General features: G+C 39.6%; 1 protein-coding gene across 1 annotated transcript; it reads right to left on the bottom strand.

Annotated features, from left to right (window-relative positions):
- Positions 1-4,512: 4,512 nt before the first annotated feature.
- Positions 4,513-10,460, bottom strand: LOC139911266 (E3 ubiquitin-protein ligase TRIM39-like). The gene is made up of 9 exons (XM_071898772.2): positions 10,234-10,460; positions 9,700-10,036; positions 9,287-9,382; positions 8,727-8,960; positions 7,961-8,108; positions 7,564-7,590; positions 7,380-7,444; positions 5,793-5,915; positions 4,513-5,072 (listed from the first exon to the last, which is right to left on the bottom strand). The coding sequence occupies exons 1-9, from the start codon at positions 10,458-10,460 to the stop codon at positions 4,659-4,661; spliced, it is 1,671 nt and encodes a 556-aa protein (XP_071754873.2). The 3' UTR covers positions 4,513-4,658.
- Positions 10,461-16,389: the final 5,929 nt, after the last annotated feature.

Genomic DNA, 16,389 nt, shown 5'->3' with positions numbered 1-16,389 from the left:
TGAAATCATATGGTGTAGTGTTAAGTTGGACTAAAAACCTGCCGACTCCTGGGTCGTGATGGCAAGCGACTGAAAACCACTGACCTACTGTAGCACAAAGCAGTGTTGCCACGCAGGAGAAGACAGAGAGGTGATTCGGGAAATAGAGCAGAAAGGTATTGAAAATTATGAGCAATTAGATTTATAAGAAATGAAAGGAAAGTGTGAGAATGTGAATGTGGCCTTCTGCCCTGGATAAAAAAGGTCCTTCAGTTTTGGTTGCATTTTCCTGGAACACCTTGAAACATACAGATTTATCTGGCCATGTAGTTTGGTTCATAAAGAAGTTGAAGTCAGATATTTGTCAATATTTGAAAAATTCACATAATGACATCATACCTTTTGGTAACCCTTTAAAATACAGGCCATGAATTCTGCAGTAATGACTTGAAATGACAGTAATATCCAAGTAAAAAAGATGCAATAACTAGTTATAGCATTAGAATGACTGCTAATTATGAAGTAATTGTATTGTACCAATGAGTACAAAGTGGTATATACACTCCCCATTGCTAAATAATTACACAGCAGTGGCTGGTAATTTCTAGGTAATGGAAAAGACTAGATGCTACAACGAGTAAATATTATATTATGGCTGGTTAGTGACCACTGTTTCCATGAAAAATCGTATTAGTAGTAGTAGTAGTAGTAGTAGTAGTAATCATCTTAAAAATGGGGTAGTTTTCCAATATGACTGCCTGTTGTAACTTTATTGCTGTCAGTGTTATATACTTCTTAATAGCTAATAGCAACTAGTCATCACAAAACAATTACTGGTAAAAGCACATCTTTTTTTTTTACTTGTATATTACTTTGCAATTACCAGTCATTCTAATGCTGTAACTAGTTATTACATCTATTTTACTTGGACACTACTTTTTAATTTTTAATTTAAATGGTTACTCATCTGTTTTACCAGTTTTGTCATCTTTGTGCATGTTCCTTACTTAAAACATTGTTGACCACAAGATGTCTGTGCACAATTCACTGAATGATGTTTTTCAAGTCATCAGCAGCAGTCAGTTTGCATTTCTTCAAACAGAAATTACTGATATTACGATGTACACATTCCTTCTTGCTACAGGTGTTGTCTAATATCAATGATTTGATTTCTTACCTGCGTGGGTCGACAGACTGATACCCCTGAGCGTCTTCAATAGATGTGAAGCTGGCAGGTGTATAAGTAGGCAGCGAACAGTAATTTCTTGGAAAGGGTTTGGCCACGTCTCATCAGAGTGTAGCCCTGCCCACACAGGGCAATGCTTTCATTTCCACAGAGTATAGCAGGTATATCTGGTCCTCCTGCTTATAACATATGGTGTAAATGCAGAGGTAAGAGAGAGTGAATTACCAGTTGGCATGAATCCCAAATCACACCCTTAAAAACACATTGTGGAGTTCAAGTATACATAGATGTATAGTTGAATAGTGCATGTTTTCCCCAACACATACACATATATTTCACAACACACACATATTGTACGTCCCTATCCATGCATGGGCATGCATATATATATATACAGTATATATATATATATATGGATATGTGTACTCACATGTATTTATGCATACACTATATGCATACAAATACTTATACATCCATGTATATACTGTAGCAGCACGCATATACATAGAGCTCAACTCTTTTGTCAGTTAGAAGAGTTTTCTAAGTAAAGGGGGATTCCATTTTCCAATATAAAATTATACATTTGTTTGCAAAATTCATTATGGTAATTAACAATCTGCATTTATTAGAATCTACATTAAGGTTAGGTGTGGCATTAAGAAGATGGAGGCACAGGTTGAGATTCAAGAATAGTTTTGGTAGCATCATGGATCGTACTCCAAAAAGGTTTATAATGTTTATCACAATGCCAGAAAAGATGTAGATATGTAGGCTGCCCTCTATATTTTTGGCAGTAGGGTGAATTGTCAGGAGATATTCTATTCATCCTTAAAGGGGTTAAATAAAACCTAAATTTAAGCCAGGTTGTGACATTGATTCCTTGGTTTTGTTGCTTGTAAACAGGAAGTGGGCTCTTTCACATATCATGCAAGGCAAGTAATATAATCTATTGTCATACCTAAATCCTTTCCCCAGATCTTTAATTGAGGCGTAAAGGAGGAATCCTCACCCTCTGACATGATGTTATAGCACTTTTTCCTTTTAGAGAGATCAAACTCTCCCCTATTTCTGATAGTAACAGCCTGAGTTTCTCTTCCTTAATGAGAGAATGAATCATGTTTGGTATCTGAAGGTATTTGAAGAAATCAAATATTCTCACCACTTTTGTACCAATTTTCAATCCCCAAATCAATCAGTGATATTCCTTGAAAAAGCATGCAAATCACAAAAGTGTGTATAAGTTCATCAGCAATCCACCCCAAGCCAATTAACAATGGACCCATACTGAAAGACAAAGTCTCAGATTTCGAAAAGATTTGGACTCCTTTCATGCATTACCTAAACAATGTAAAACCTTAATTATTAGCATTCTACATCATATCCTTAATTAGTTGAGTGGGGGAGAGGAGAGTGGGTGGGCGGATAAAGGGGGGGTTGTCCTATCACCATCCCAGTGTTCTATGTGTTTTAGTTATTTCTTTATTGTTTGTCTTTTTTTTTTTTTTACTTTTTTGTTTAATTCCTTTTTCATATATACATGCATATCTTTAAAATGTATTTCCAATGTACCTTCATGTTTATCTATTATAAAAGAGCATTATATCATTTTTGTAACTTTTTGTCTAACTGCTCAAATAAAGATAATTGAAAGAGAACAATGGACCCAAAATGAATCTGTTGTCACCAGTGTTGATCACAGTCCAGGTCTAAAGGAGTGTCTTCCTTATTCTCTTGCAGTAAACACAAAGGAAAGCTCTCTGCCAAAAACAACAAAGTCACGTGTGGCTTCACGGTGGAGTACCAGGAAACAACAACACCTGAGGAATGCTGAAATGGGTAATCAAAAGTAGGTCAGTCGAAAGCCAGTTTCCAAACCCTTTATTCTAACAAAGCAAACAGAAAAGTTAAAGAATAAAAATGCAGATCAGCTAAGGAATATACATTGCATTGAAAAAAGTACCCAAAATGTGATTTGGTCCCATGATTGTGTCAGGGAAATCTGGCTTTACTTTGAGAATATGATCTCATGTGATTCATGAACACAATGGAATATTTCATTGAGGACAGCTTGTGTATTTGAGCTGATGAAAAAGAAAGTGGATAAATGTTTTGAAAAATGTTACAAACACTTGACATTTTAGACAAGGAATCTAACACAAACACTTAAATATTTCTAAATATGAAATAGTTAATTCATCGGGTTAAAAGTTATTTATCTTGTCTGTAGCCACTCTATAACTATATTTTTCTATATTCTATATCTATATATATATATATTTTTTTTAGCACACTGGCTAATTCTCCATTGAGAAGCCCTGAAGGACAGCTGTATTTTGGTGATACTTTCATTTTTAATCAGGTAATCCTTGATTAGCCAAACCATGCAAACAATTTAAAACCTGTTTTGCAAAAAGCCAAGTTAATCTTGGAGAAATATAGTTTACAAAGACACTTTCCTTCAACTGAAGAAGAGAAAACAAGGTCACGTGAAACAAAGATTCACAAAAGTGTGAAGGTGCAATTTGTAAAGGGGCATTACAAATAAAGTTTGTTCATATTCTTACACTGACTGTTGCTCTTATTTGTATTGTATGTTGGTTACTACAATTGGTTACAAGCATTTCTCAATAGTGAGTTCACTTTTCCAAAACTCTTCACACAGTTAGCACAATAGCACGCTTTGTGGACCAAACTGTGAAGGATTTTTCATTGCTTTGACACAAAATGCATTCAATGACCACAATTTCCAATTCATTTCGTATTCAAACTCAGCCACCAGCAAAACTGTATATATATCTACAGCCCATTTTACAAATGTTTACATACTCTTTTTGAAACTGGGAAATTTAAGTTCAAAACCTAACATACAAAATTCAAGTGGACAGCTTGACTTGTGGTGATTTTTTTTTTTAACTGTAAACTACATAAATTTTACTGTATTACAGTATTGGATTCTGTAAGAGATGGAGGAGATTCACGACTGTACACTCGCAACCGTTTTTCAAAATCCACTGGCTGTAGTGAAGATTTGCTCTAAATAATGGCATCAATATCGGTCTTTTTCACTCACTGTGTGATAGTTGGCTTCAGGAGACTTGGATTATGCTGCAAGAGCTGTATGGAGTCATTTTATGGATACAGAACTCTAAAGATCGGCCCCTAACGACTTCAGTTTTTTTGGAGAACGCTGCTACCAAGTTGTGCTTGGAAGCTCCGGGATTGTTTTATGGACTAACAAATTCAGCAGAGTTTCAACCGGCATGGGGGTGAGTGAATTTTCATTTTTGGGTGAACTGTTCCTTTAAGAACTTGGCCTATAACTTAATTTATAAGAATTGTAAGAAGCCTAATTGATATGTGCACCCCAATAAAACAACAACATCAGTATATCTAAAGAATACTGGCAAAACATTCTTATGATCTCTTATCTCAAGAGCTTAACTCAAGAGTTAAGAAATGTACATGGACTTTGAATGTCTCTTTCCATTTGCCCTTAAAGGAGTGCGCCCTGTACGCCCTGTTCAAGCTCTGCCAACTCTCCCACCACCCCTTCTTCAACAGGACAGATAACCAATGGGGCGGTGTTCTTCCCGTTGTCATGGAGACAGGGGTTCAAGTACGGGTAGAGGGCCTCGGTGAAGACACACCCACTGTAAGTATAAATATGAGTCTTTGCTTCCTCGTCGTAGAAAGAGACCACCCCCTCCTCGTAGTCCAGGAACACGCCCACCTTCTGGGGGTTGTCCCTAAGGTGGAGGGAGACGGAGGGGCCGGCGCAGGCGCTGAGGCTGCTGCCTTTCCGCCGGCAGATCGCCCAGTAACCGCTGTCCGGCCGCACCGTGATGCTCCCCTTCCTGTTGATGGACTCCCTGGCCACTCCCAGGTCCCAGTCTGTTTTATCCCCAACCTGAAACACAATGTACACGATACAGAATTAGATAGGCAAGCATGTAATCCAATTTGGTAACTGCAGAGAAAGAGCTCCAGTCTAAGGGTGCAATCACAATTACAGTTTGCTTTCTTTGGTTCGAACCACAGTGGAAAAGTTGACTTTGTTGCATTTTTGTATTTGGTTCATTTAGGTTCACACTTCACAATTATAAGCAAATCAGGGCTTGTAAACAAAAGTCACATGGACTCAAAGTAGCTCATTTATAGGACAGTTTGGGCAACCTGTCGTCTTGCCAGGTTAGAGATTTTGTTGGCAGGTGGGAATCAAATCTGATTCCCTGTAACTTTAGCTAAGCATGATGGACTTGTCTGTACTCTTTGCCATAATTTACCTTCCCTGGTGTTCACAACATTAAGAACACATGAAGAAATAGCTGAGCATCCTTATATCCAACTTTGGGTTTTGTGGTTGTTTCATGTAATTGGTTCGGACTATGTTCTCACTCCTAATAAACCACACCGCAGTTTGCTTGGAAGAGGGCCGACTACCCTATTTTGAGGTGGTCTTCTTGTGGTTATTTGGTTCACACCTTAGTTCGAATGCCATTGTTCTCACCTTCCCAAACGAACCGAACTAAAGGAGTAAACATTCAGTTCATATAAACTGCTGTATTGAAACGAACGTAAAACTGCTGGTCACAATTAAACAAACTTGAAGAGTTTGATTTAAGTGTACCTGTACCACCCAGTAGCGTCTTCCAGCGGTGAAACCTTGTTTCCCCAGAATGGAGACACAGGAGTCAAACCTCCGGGGGTCGTCAGGAAGCGGGACTGGGTTCCGCTGGGTGCTGAGCTTCACCTGTGGATTATCATCATCATCATCATCGTCAACAACATCAACAGCAGCTATTCATCACGGACATAATTATCACTGTTATAATCATCTTCATTATCGTTATCACCTGTCCACCCTCACAATCTTGTAGCACTTTTGAGGTCTGACTTTATGTGTCTGAGCAAACGTACAGATTCAGAACAGCCCCATTTTGCATTTGTAGCGATGGCATATGGCATGGCAGTTGTGTCAAATCTCGTAGCAACCACGGCATCATGGAGGTACATCGGAGAATAGGATGTGCGCAAATGTCTAAATATACAATGACCCAGCAAGAAAAAGATGCTTGACTAAGTACAGATCCTGTACAGACCCATGGCACATGTGGTAAATTCAATTCAATTCAATTCTATGCAAGCATTGCGACACGGTTATTGGTTAAATTACCTAATTCCACTAGCGTTAGGGCTACTTAAATACCACAAGATAGTAACGTTACCTACCGGTAAAGTTTGTAGGGCGGCAGAAGACGAGTCATCAAGTTACTGTTTACAAATCCCGTTACTAACACAGGCGAGTTATAATAATAGGACCTTTTCACGTCGTCACGGTAACAGCTAAACCGGTGCATACAACTTCCTGTGGCAAGTTTCTTTTTGCGACAAACCAATCCAACAAAAACAACAAAATCGTAATGGTTACTAGCACTAGATACGTAATGTAACAAATGAAACATTTTGGGCAGGTTGTGGAGCGATTTAGTGAAGGCCATAGCTGGCAACAGGAAGTTGAGAGTACAATGCTGCTGGTCTGCTGTCTGTGCATCTCCAAATGACAAACATGCCGTGATGCGCACATCAGGCGCATTAGAGATCAATTTAGATCAATTTCTATACATTGACCAACTTTTGATTTTGTGCCTTTGTATGGGAAACACTCTAGAGGCCGTCTGACGAAGTGCATCATCTCACGTAGCGACAGACTGACTGACTGACTGACTGACTGACTGACTTTTATGGTGGTGCGGGGGTCAGTTTAATATTATGTTAGAAGGAAAAATGAAAAGTAGGGTACTGAACTGATCATCTGCTATTGGCTGATTGCTTCCAGGTGATGTCACCACTTGTTGTATTCTATAGAAGGTAACATCACCTGGCACCAAAGATCAGACAGATGGCCAATTCAGCACCCTACCTTTCACCATTAGGTGTCAGGCTCCACCACAGATTTGGGTATGGGGTTTAGTTACTCTTTAAAGTTAAATTTTCACAATAATACAACTTATACTTTGTTTTACGAATTATATACTGTTGAATAAAGAACAGAGTTGATTTCTACAAAACCTTTACCACACCATGACGAAGTTTCATAGCACCCAGGCATCGAGGAGTGAAGTTTGATGACCATTGACCTTCAGTAAAAGTGTTGTGTTCCATTTCACCACACAACACTATCTTGAAAAACCGATAGTTTCATCGTCTGCCATACCTGCTTTCCGTCTCGTGACAGAACCAGCCAGGCTGCAGCGGTCACAGGATCCAGAGTCACATCCACTGGAGAGACAGAGGGACAGTAGGAGTGAATGAGAAGGTAATGATTAGGGACAATGATCGATTTAATTGAGCTGACTGAATTAAACTATGGAGGCATGTTGATACACTCACACACATACCTGCATATTGATTACTCCTGTTCACTTCTGCAAAAGGGCAGAAGAAATGTTTTTGTCACTTTACTTGTCCATCTTTGCTTGTTTCATGGAACAACTAGCTAATGAAATTCCTATTCTTATTACAGTCCTTCAGGAACATTTGTAAAAATGACCCTTTACGGCTGTTTTATATATCATGGTGAATAATGTATTTTTCAGGTCTGTGCGTATTGTTAAATATGTTCTGTTGAGTGTAGCAATAAGCATTTTCTACCCTCTTGCATGACAAGTGATTTCAGGACCACAATGGAAATGAGTCATGTGACTTAATTGTGACATTGTGACGTCCTTTCATCAACACAAATAGCTACTAATCCTGCACAGGCATTACAACAACAGCACAACAGAAGATACTGACCTTCTACAGACAATTTCTTCTCAAGTTCTTGGCAGACGTCCACCAGCTTAGAGACGGCTCTTCTCACTGTGCCTGTGCAAATGTTTGCATAGACATGGACCTCAGACCAGTCCTTGGTGGATGGGGGCGTATTGAGAGAAGGGAAGCTCTAAAACAGGGAAGAAGATGGCACACATTGCTCATGAATGCATTTGAGTTTAATTCTAACACTTTATGGATTGCAGGGCAGTTGCAAGAGGGGCGGAAAGGCTTAGGCGGCGTTCATATGGGACATTTGGCATTCGTCAAATTCACCGACAAGCATTGAAACCAACTAGGTTGCGTTGTTGTGGCCGTGTTTAGATTAGATTAGGTGGCTATAGCGAATGTCCCTGCCTGTTCTTGTAGATTTATGACGTTGTACCTGATGTCCTCTACAGTCACTGTTTGTGGGTCAGTACATCATTCTTTTGACATCTGAACTGGGCTTCTATATGAATGCTGGAACATTAAATCTTGCGTATTAAAATAAATAACTCATTTTTGTTTTCACTTGTTTCCCATGTGACCATTTGAATGCCACAATTCATGGGACTGGCTTGCCAGGTTCTGCTTTCCTGCTTTCTTGATCGATAATATTTCAATCCTCAGCCTAGGTTGATCCTGATCAATCCGTGTTTTCCCAACACTGGGAAAACGTGTCTTGAGAAAGATTGGTAAACTGAAATGTTGACACAATAAATTGGCATTGGCAACTTTGTGTGTGTTAGACTTTGTGGTGTCTAACCTGTAGGAGGTGGAGATGGTTCTCGGTGTGCTCCAGGTGCTTCAGCTCACCGCTTCTCCTCTGGAGTTCACTGATTTCCTGGCCCAGCTGGTTGAGGAGCCCCTCAGCTCTCCTCTCAGCTGCTTTCTGCTTCTCTTCGATCTCCTCAAGAAGCCCAGACTGGCTTCTCTCAATAGCGCTTACCAACATGCTTAAGACCTGAACGCTGGCCTGTATCTCTCTCTCAGCGCTTTTCTGACAAAATAAATTGAAATGAATCAATCCATAATTAACAAAAAATATTGGAATGTAAAAAAACTGGTAGCCCTCACCTGAGAAAGTTACATATGACACTTTTCATTCTCAAAATAATCAAGTTAATTACATGACTGACAGCATGTTATGGCCTTGAATCCAGAGCTCCTGTCACAATGATCAATTATGAATTATTAATGATTAGTGAAATCATAAGTAGGAGCCCTAACATCAACTTTTGTTTAGTATCTTTACTCTTCACAACTATTTCTGGGCACATCAATGTCCCTGTTTATAAATGATAAATACGACAATGCAAAACGTACTTTGCTCAGCTCCACTGTGTATTTGATCTCTTTCATCTTTCTCAGTCTGGCCTGGATCATCTGTTGAAACTCTGTCTCTGTCTTCTTCAGCTGGGACTGTGGAGGTCAAACACAGGAATTGCATTCAGCTCGGTTGGCTTAATCGGGGAAATGATACATAGATTGACTGATTGGCTGGTTGACTTTATTTCTAAATTAAAACCCCATACATCAACAAGCATATAGCATTATAACTATCAAGATGACACAATAAAATCACTTGACTTATTCCTATTATGGTCCTAAATCATCTGGCAGGCAAGCAGGCAGAATATACTTAACAGTATACCGAAATAAGATAAAATAAATAAAGAGAGCTCAGTTTAGGGTGCAGGATAAGATCATATTAAATCAGGTAAACCTCTCTTCCTCACCTTGATCCTCTTGCTCTCTTTGTCCATAGGGACAGTCTTGTGGTCCTTGTGATCCGTCTCTGTGCATTTCACACACAACGGAGTCTGGTCTTTCTTGCAGAACATCTCCAGGGGCTTGTTGTGCTTTCTGCAGAGGTTTCGGGTGGTGAAGGTGGCCGGATCCGTCACCCTGTGTCCCTTTAGGGCCGTCTCCCTCTGATGAGGTATCAGGTGGGTTTCACAGTAAGACGCCTGGCAAACCAGGCACGACTTGACTGCTGTTAGCTTGTTCCCACGGCAGATGTCACAGGGAACTTCACTGGCCCCGGTATGTTTTTGCGGCTTGCCCTTCAGAGACCTTTTGATCAAAATTATTTCAGATTAATTCAAGCCAAACTTAAATAAAATGCAGTTCAAATCATCGTGCTTCAAGTGGTATTTGGTTAGATTTGGTTTGCAGTCAGCATTTGAAAGAATTAGTAGGGTTAAAAAGGAAATATTCAGATTAAAAATACAAAAACATAAAAATTATAGAAATAATAACATGAAACAGACTTTTTAAATTCCCCAGTGATTTCTCTGAGGACTCGGTTGATCCTGAGCTGTGGGCGGATCCTGAACGTCTCTTTGCACAGCGGACACTCAGCCATATCCTTCTTATCCCAGAAGTTTTTGATGCAGACCAGGCAGAAATTGTGTCCACATGGGATGGAGACGGGGTCGGTGAAGCTGTCCAGACAGATGCAGCACTGGAACTGCTCCTCAGACAGCACGGAGGCCATGTTTCTGACCAGAAAATAACATTGTTTTACTCATACATGCGCAATATTTAAGTGACATTCTTTTTTTTCTTTTTTTTTTTACATTGTGTACAATGCTTTCAGAAAGTATTCAACCTAAACAAAAAGCTGTAAAGCAAAGTGCTATATTTGGCTGAAAGCATCCAGTGTCAACTAGAACCACGTGCCATGTGGCAATGTGCTCATCTCCTCAGCCAGTGATCAAGCCTTATCCTCCACACTTTGTGAGTGCCACATTTGAATGGTAGCTAACTTTTTAAATTTGATTTATCAAGTTGATATGATGTTCCCAACGCAATTTCATTCACTGACGTTGTATCAAGTTAAAATTAGGAGCATTAGGAGGTGGCTCCATTGGCTGAGGCCCATGCCATGTAGCTGCAACAATGTGGGTTTGTCACATTTCGTTCCCATGTCTTTCCCCCAATCTTTCCTGCCTCTCCAAACCATGAGACCACAAAAAAAAAAAAAAAAAAAAGAATGTGAAAATGTGGCTCTGCACCTTGGATAAAGTCTTTCATTTTTGGTGCATTTTCCTCAAACACTTTGAAACATACAGATTTATCATGTAGCTTGGTTAAATGTGCATTTTCCCCTCATTAAAAAGTTAATGACTGTCAGATATTTTCCAATATGTGAAACATTCACGAAATGTTATGCTAGCCCTTTATTTTTGTCACATTTGTAAATTCCATGTCACCTGTTTCGACTGTTTTGTTATCTCTATGCCTTTTCCTTACGTAACATTGTTGACGACCAGGCATTTGTCAGTATGTGTAAAATTCAGAGAATGACATTTTCTTTTAAGGCATTGGCATCAGTTTGCATTTCTTAAAACAGAAATTACTGATATCGCAATGTATACTTTACTACAGTGGTTAGGCCTATCTGTTATCAATAATATCTTACCTGCGAGGTCGACAGACTGAGACTCCTCAGTAGATGTGTAGCTGGCAGTTGTATAAATATGTACAAGACAGACACTTCCTGAAATAGGATTGGCCACATGCCTGATCAGCATTTAGCCCCTCCCACACTCTCATTTCTCAGAGAGTTCAGCAGGTATTTCCGGTCCTTCAACTTCAGAGATGCCACCCTCACATGATCAGAAAGTGTAGCAAGAGGTCTGCAAATGTGTAGTTTGGCACCAAAATATAGTTTTCACTGTGGCATACAGACCTGACACTTGATTAACAAGCAAACTTGTTTTACAGGCATAGGCTATAAGATATGCACACTAAGGAGATAAGTATATCTTGTTGTGTTTATGCAGCTGCTAAAATAAAGGAATTTAAGCAAAAATAAGCATATATAAAAGTAAGCATCCTGCTCATTTGATGAGCGCTGCACTGCTGTAGCTTAACTATACTGGTTGCGTTTCAGTCCGTTTGTTTCGAAAGGGTCAGATCAGATACACAGCCATTTACTTCAACGCAGCTGCTATCCTGAGCCCTATCCCTAGTTTAAATACAGTATGCATTTTTGACTACACTTGCAGGTCAAGACATGCCTCCAGCGCTCCAATTACCTCCAGCCTGCAGCAGGTGAGTAGTTAAAAGCAAAAATACAGTGTTTCAGTATTAACATATACTATATATCACTGCTTACATTAAAAAAATCAAAATTATAATGTGCTGGAACGATTAATCGATTCAGGGCTGGCCCTGCTTAGTGGGTTCAAGAAAATAAACTCTAATCCTTTATTTCCCTTAGTTCATTCTTTATTAAAATTATTGTTCAACGCAATCTCCCGATGCCACACACAAAACATCGTTCATTTATTCACCCACAAAGAATTCCTTTTCATACCACTTACTATCCCAGTATCAGTCAGTGATATTCCTGGAAAAACCATGCAATTTACAAAAGTGTATATAAGTTAATCATCGTCCAACCCAAACCAATTAACAATGAAGCCATATTGAATCTGTTTTGTAGTATCAATTAAGTAAGCATTGTAATAAAAAGTATGAAAAGGAAACAACAAAAAAAACCTTTTGGAGCGTCACCAGGTTTGACCATGTTCCAGGCCTGAAGAACAATTTGCCCTTGTTCTTAGAGACAAAGGGGCCGGTCCCTCCCCTCAAAAGATCAAATTTGCACAACAAATTTTTCTACTTGATCCACACAATACTCCATACAAGGAAGTGGAAAAGAATCTGGTTTCATAATATCAATCAAAGGTAACTCAGGGTCTAAACGTGGTATGTGGCTTCTTAACTAGCAAATGCGGTGAAGCCCACCTACAGCAGGAGGGGTTGGTAATATTGTTGTCCAACTTGTACCCAACTTCTGCAGCTAGATGTTTATGTTTCTCAGCTGAAACATGGTAGGGCCGCTTCCCAATGGGCTCAGCAAGCCCCACATCAATGTCATGCTCAATAAGATATGGAAGGACGTATCAGAAAATGATGGATGTCTCTTGATAAGACTACTTCCTCACGCTTAGTCATCCATATTCCCCCATATTGCCTGTGAGCTACAAAGCTGTTTTTGTTTCGTTTTTTCGTTTTGTTTTTTTTCTGATGATGGTGTAACCCCGCCCTCCTCATGCATTGCCACTGCTCGAATAGGAGAGGAGTACACTGTCAGTGTCAAGTAAACAGGTCTAACACCCTGTGGGACTCTTTTGTCTTTGATTCAGAAGGCGCAGACGAACAAGCATAGTGTGGTTTCAACTGATTAACGTGGCAGAGTTCGGTGCACGTTCTGCAATTACGAGTCATGATTAAATAATTGTGTTCAGACATTTGCTGCACCACATTAAAAGGGCCAGTAAATATAACCTATTGTAGAGGAACATACCAGCACAATGTCCTTATTAAGTTACAATAGAGGATAAGAGTGTTTTTTCTATTGCATTGACAGCATGTATGAATAAGAACGGACATACCAGGCTTCATACCTGCTGCCAATGCAATAGAAAAAACACTCTTATCCTCTACTATAACTTTTTCAGACCATGCACCTGGTGATTACTAAAACTGAGTCATGCTTGCACTTGCTAGAATTTGGTCAGTAAATTTAACTTGACAAGGCAAACCAGCAAGAATTGATCATCTGGGCTGAACTACGATCATCTTGGGCAATCATCTCTTTATTTGAGATTTCTAGCTTTTCCTTTGCCATCTCCCCAGCTGCATGAAAAGCAGCATGCACAGTATGCCCAAATACCAGATTGTTAGGACTACACTCAGTGCTTTCTAGCTGCCAAGAGTAGCCTTTCCAATCATGGTCTAACTCTGTACAATAAGCTCATAACAGTGACCTCAAGGTCTAAAGAAAGCGTTCCAATACACTTTGACTTGCATGATATGCTGGAGCTTGGTTCTACTTAATACAGAGCTGTTGCAGGACCTGCGCAAACACTTGAGAGGTAAAATTTGAACCTTGGTCACTCTGAATGACCTTGGGTATCCAAAACACAGAGGTGAACTGAGTTAGCCTTCACAATGCTCTTGTCTGTAATTGCACAAAGTGATTAAGCAACAGGATACCTGGTTGTCTGGCACATTACAGTGAGCAGATAGTTACTACCAGACTTAGAATGAGAAACACAATTGATGATCAAATGCTTAAAGAGCCGACCAACTGCAGGATTCAGATATAGAGGAGCAGGTTTTATTAACTGATTAGGCTTCCCAGTCAACTGGCATGTGTGGCATGTTTTTGTTTTTTTAGGTAAGCAGAAACATCCCATTTTAAACAGCCAAAAGAAGTGACACAACATTTTGAATGATAGGGTCCCCCACTAAACTTTCCCCATGGGGCACCGATTTCCCATACCAAAAGGTCATTCTGAAGAAAATAACCTTGACCAGAGCCTTTCACATTACTAGCTGACGTAACACTATCAAACAACTCTATCAGTCTGGGACACAGGCAGGAGTTTTTTAGGCAGAGATTCAGGTCAGATTGCCATAAATCAGCTTCATTCTCATGACTGGATTCTGACATAGCGCAGCTCATACATCGTGTCAAAGCAGACGCTCTAGCTCTAAACACTAAAGGGAGATCTGATGCACTTTTAACAGGTTCATCTGTGGGAGATGAGAGAATTGCCAACAGTGTAACCACATTAGGTGTTGGCCCATCAGGCCAAACACACCCACCTGCCAGACCATTCCTACAGTGACATCAACACCTTCAACAGGCAGCTAGCAGATTGGCCGCACGCCAGTCTCCACCGCACCCTGCACTAAACCTGAAACGAGCTCCATTCTCTGCCGCACAACAGACAAGGTGTTCAATCTCATCCCATGGATGAAAACAAAACTCCCAGTGTAAGGTTAGAAAGGCAATACCGATTCCCCAAAAAATTACTATTGCCTCAGTGTCTTGCAAAAATCTTGAATTATACTTCCTCACCACTCCCCAAAAGAGAAACATTACCCTCTGACATAAATGCAGAATAGTCAGTTACTTTTGAAAAGAGAAAACCTCAGGCTCATGTGTGATCTTCCCAAAGCCTGACACCTAACAAAATTACAAAACAAACGGTGTCACCAGGCACTCCACCTGTTGCTACCATAAAGAATCTTGTGACCAATTTGGCAAATAATTATCACTCCCACATGGTTAGCCAACATTACCACGAACTGCAAAAAGCATTCATCACCCTATCACATGTGCATTCAGGCAACATGGCATACAGCATGGCTGCAACTGGAGAGAGCGGAGGTGAATATTTAGCAGGCAGTCGAACAGCATACTATAAGATAGCTATACAGAGTAAGATGTAAACCAAGAAATTAGTTGTAAGCATTGAGGAACAATCACAATCAGAATCAGTAACAAGAGCAAGTGTGCCATTATCTTCGGTGCCTCTGCAGTAACTGATGCACATGCAGTATTCCCTCACACATATCCTCTAGACTTTTTTTTGCCACAAACTGACTGTTCAAGGGAGGAATATGAAATGCTGTTATTTTTGAGTTCACAAAGTTGGTTCAGAAGGTCCAAAATATAACAGGAAGCAGCCTACATGAGGGGCAAAATGCCTCAAATGGGGGCACTTGATATTTGAATCTTTTATATTGATATTGTGATATTCTATATTCCTACATTTCCTTCTTTTTGTCTTCGTATCATGGTCCCGCTGTGTTCTGTACTCAGATGCAAAAGGAAAAAATTATGCAACAAGGGAAAACATCACAGAACACTCCCTAGTTCCTCCTTTTCCTCAAACTAAGGTTTAATTTACTAAAAGGGGCCTGGAAGGACACTTGAAGTTCAACAAGTGTTTACTATTAACCTCTCTCATCTCCCTGCCTGCTCTGTTTCTCAGAAAAAAATAAATTAAAGCATTTTTGTAAATGACTGTTAACCAGGAGAGGCACTGCTTTCCTACGGTAGATCTCACCATAAAATGTTTCACTTTCTGGGTTTTGCGAGATAAAATTTTGTTGTAAACTCTGATTTCACTGATTAGCTCAAACTCAACCAAAGAGGAGGAACTAATCAGTGGAATCAGCTGGTGTAGTTTTTGCTTGGAATGAAACCCTGCAGACTCTCGGGCCTCCATGGCACATGATTACCCATCTCTAATCTATGCCTGGTTTAAACGAGACATACCATATAATCATTTAGGGTATCATTTATGCATATAATATGTATACTATATGTTAGTGGCCGCACTGATGGACGAAAAGTTCTGCCACATCCACAAGCTTATTATGTAAACTAAGTTAGCCATAACCTTTTGACTTTTTTGTATTTTTAAGATATTTTATTTTCATATCCTTTACCCAAACAAGATATAATGAGATTAAAGTACGTAAACAAGAAGTAAATATGCCTTCTCTGTATGTTTAAAATACTACTAACTGTCTAGAACATTGAATCATTCAAAACAGTGTCATTCAAGGCAAGTCAAATTTATTTCTCAAAGCTACACTAAGCGATTTTTTTC

Source organism: Centroberyx gerrardi, chromosome 23, assembly GCF_048128805.1.
Source record: "Centroberyx gerrardi isolate f3 chromosome 23, fCenGer3.hap1.cur.20231027, whole genome shotgun sequence".
Lineage (NCBI taxonomy): Eukaryota > Metazoa > Chordata > Actinopteri > Beryciformes > Berycidae > Centroberyx > Centroberyx gerrardi.
The sequence above is the reverse complement of the archived record's forward strand: the minus strand, read 5'-3'. Positions and strand labels throughout refer to the sequence as shown.

Bases quoted from the DNA above. Each gene is read 5' to 3' on its own strand.
- LOC139911266 (XM_071898772.2), bottom strand. From the start codon at position 10,460: ATGGCCTCCGTGCTGTCTGAGGAGCAGTTCCAGTGCTGCATCTGTCTG. The intron at 8,109-8,726 runs GTTAGACACCAC...TCCCTGTTTTAG, and splicing joins ACCATCTCCACCTCCTACAG to AGCTTCCCTTCTCTCAATAC. The intron at 5,073-5,792 runs GTACACTTAAAT...ATTGTGTTTCAG, and splicing joins GACGCTACTGGGTGGTACAG to GTTGGGGATAAAACAGACTG.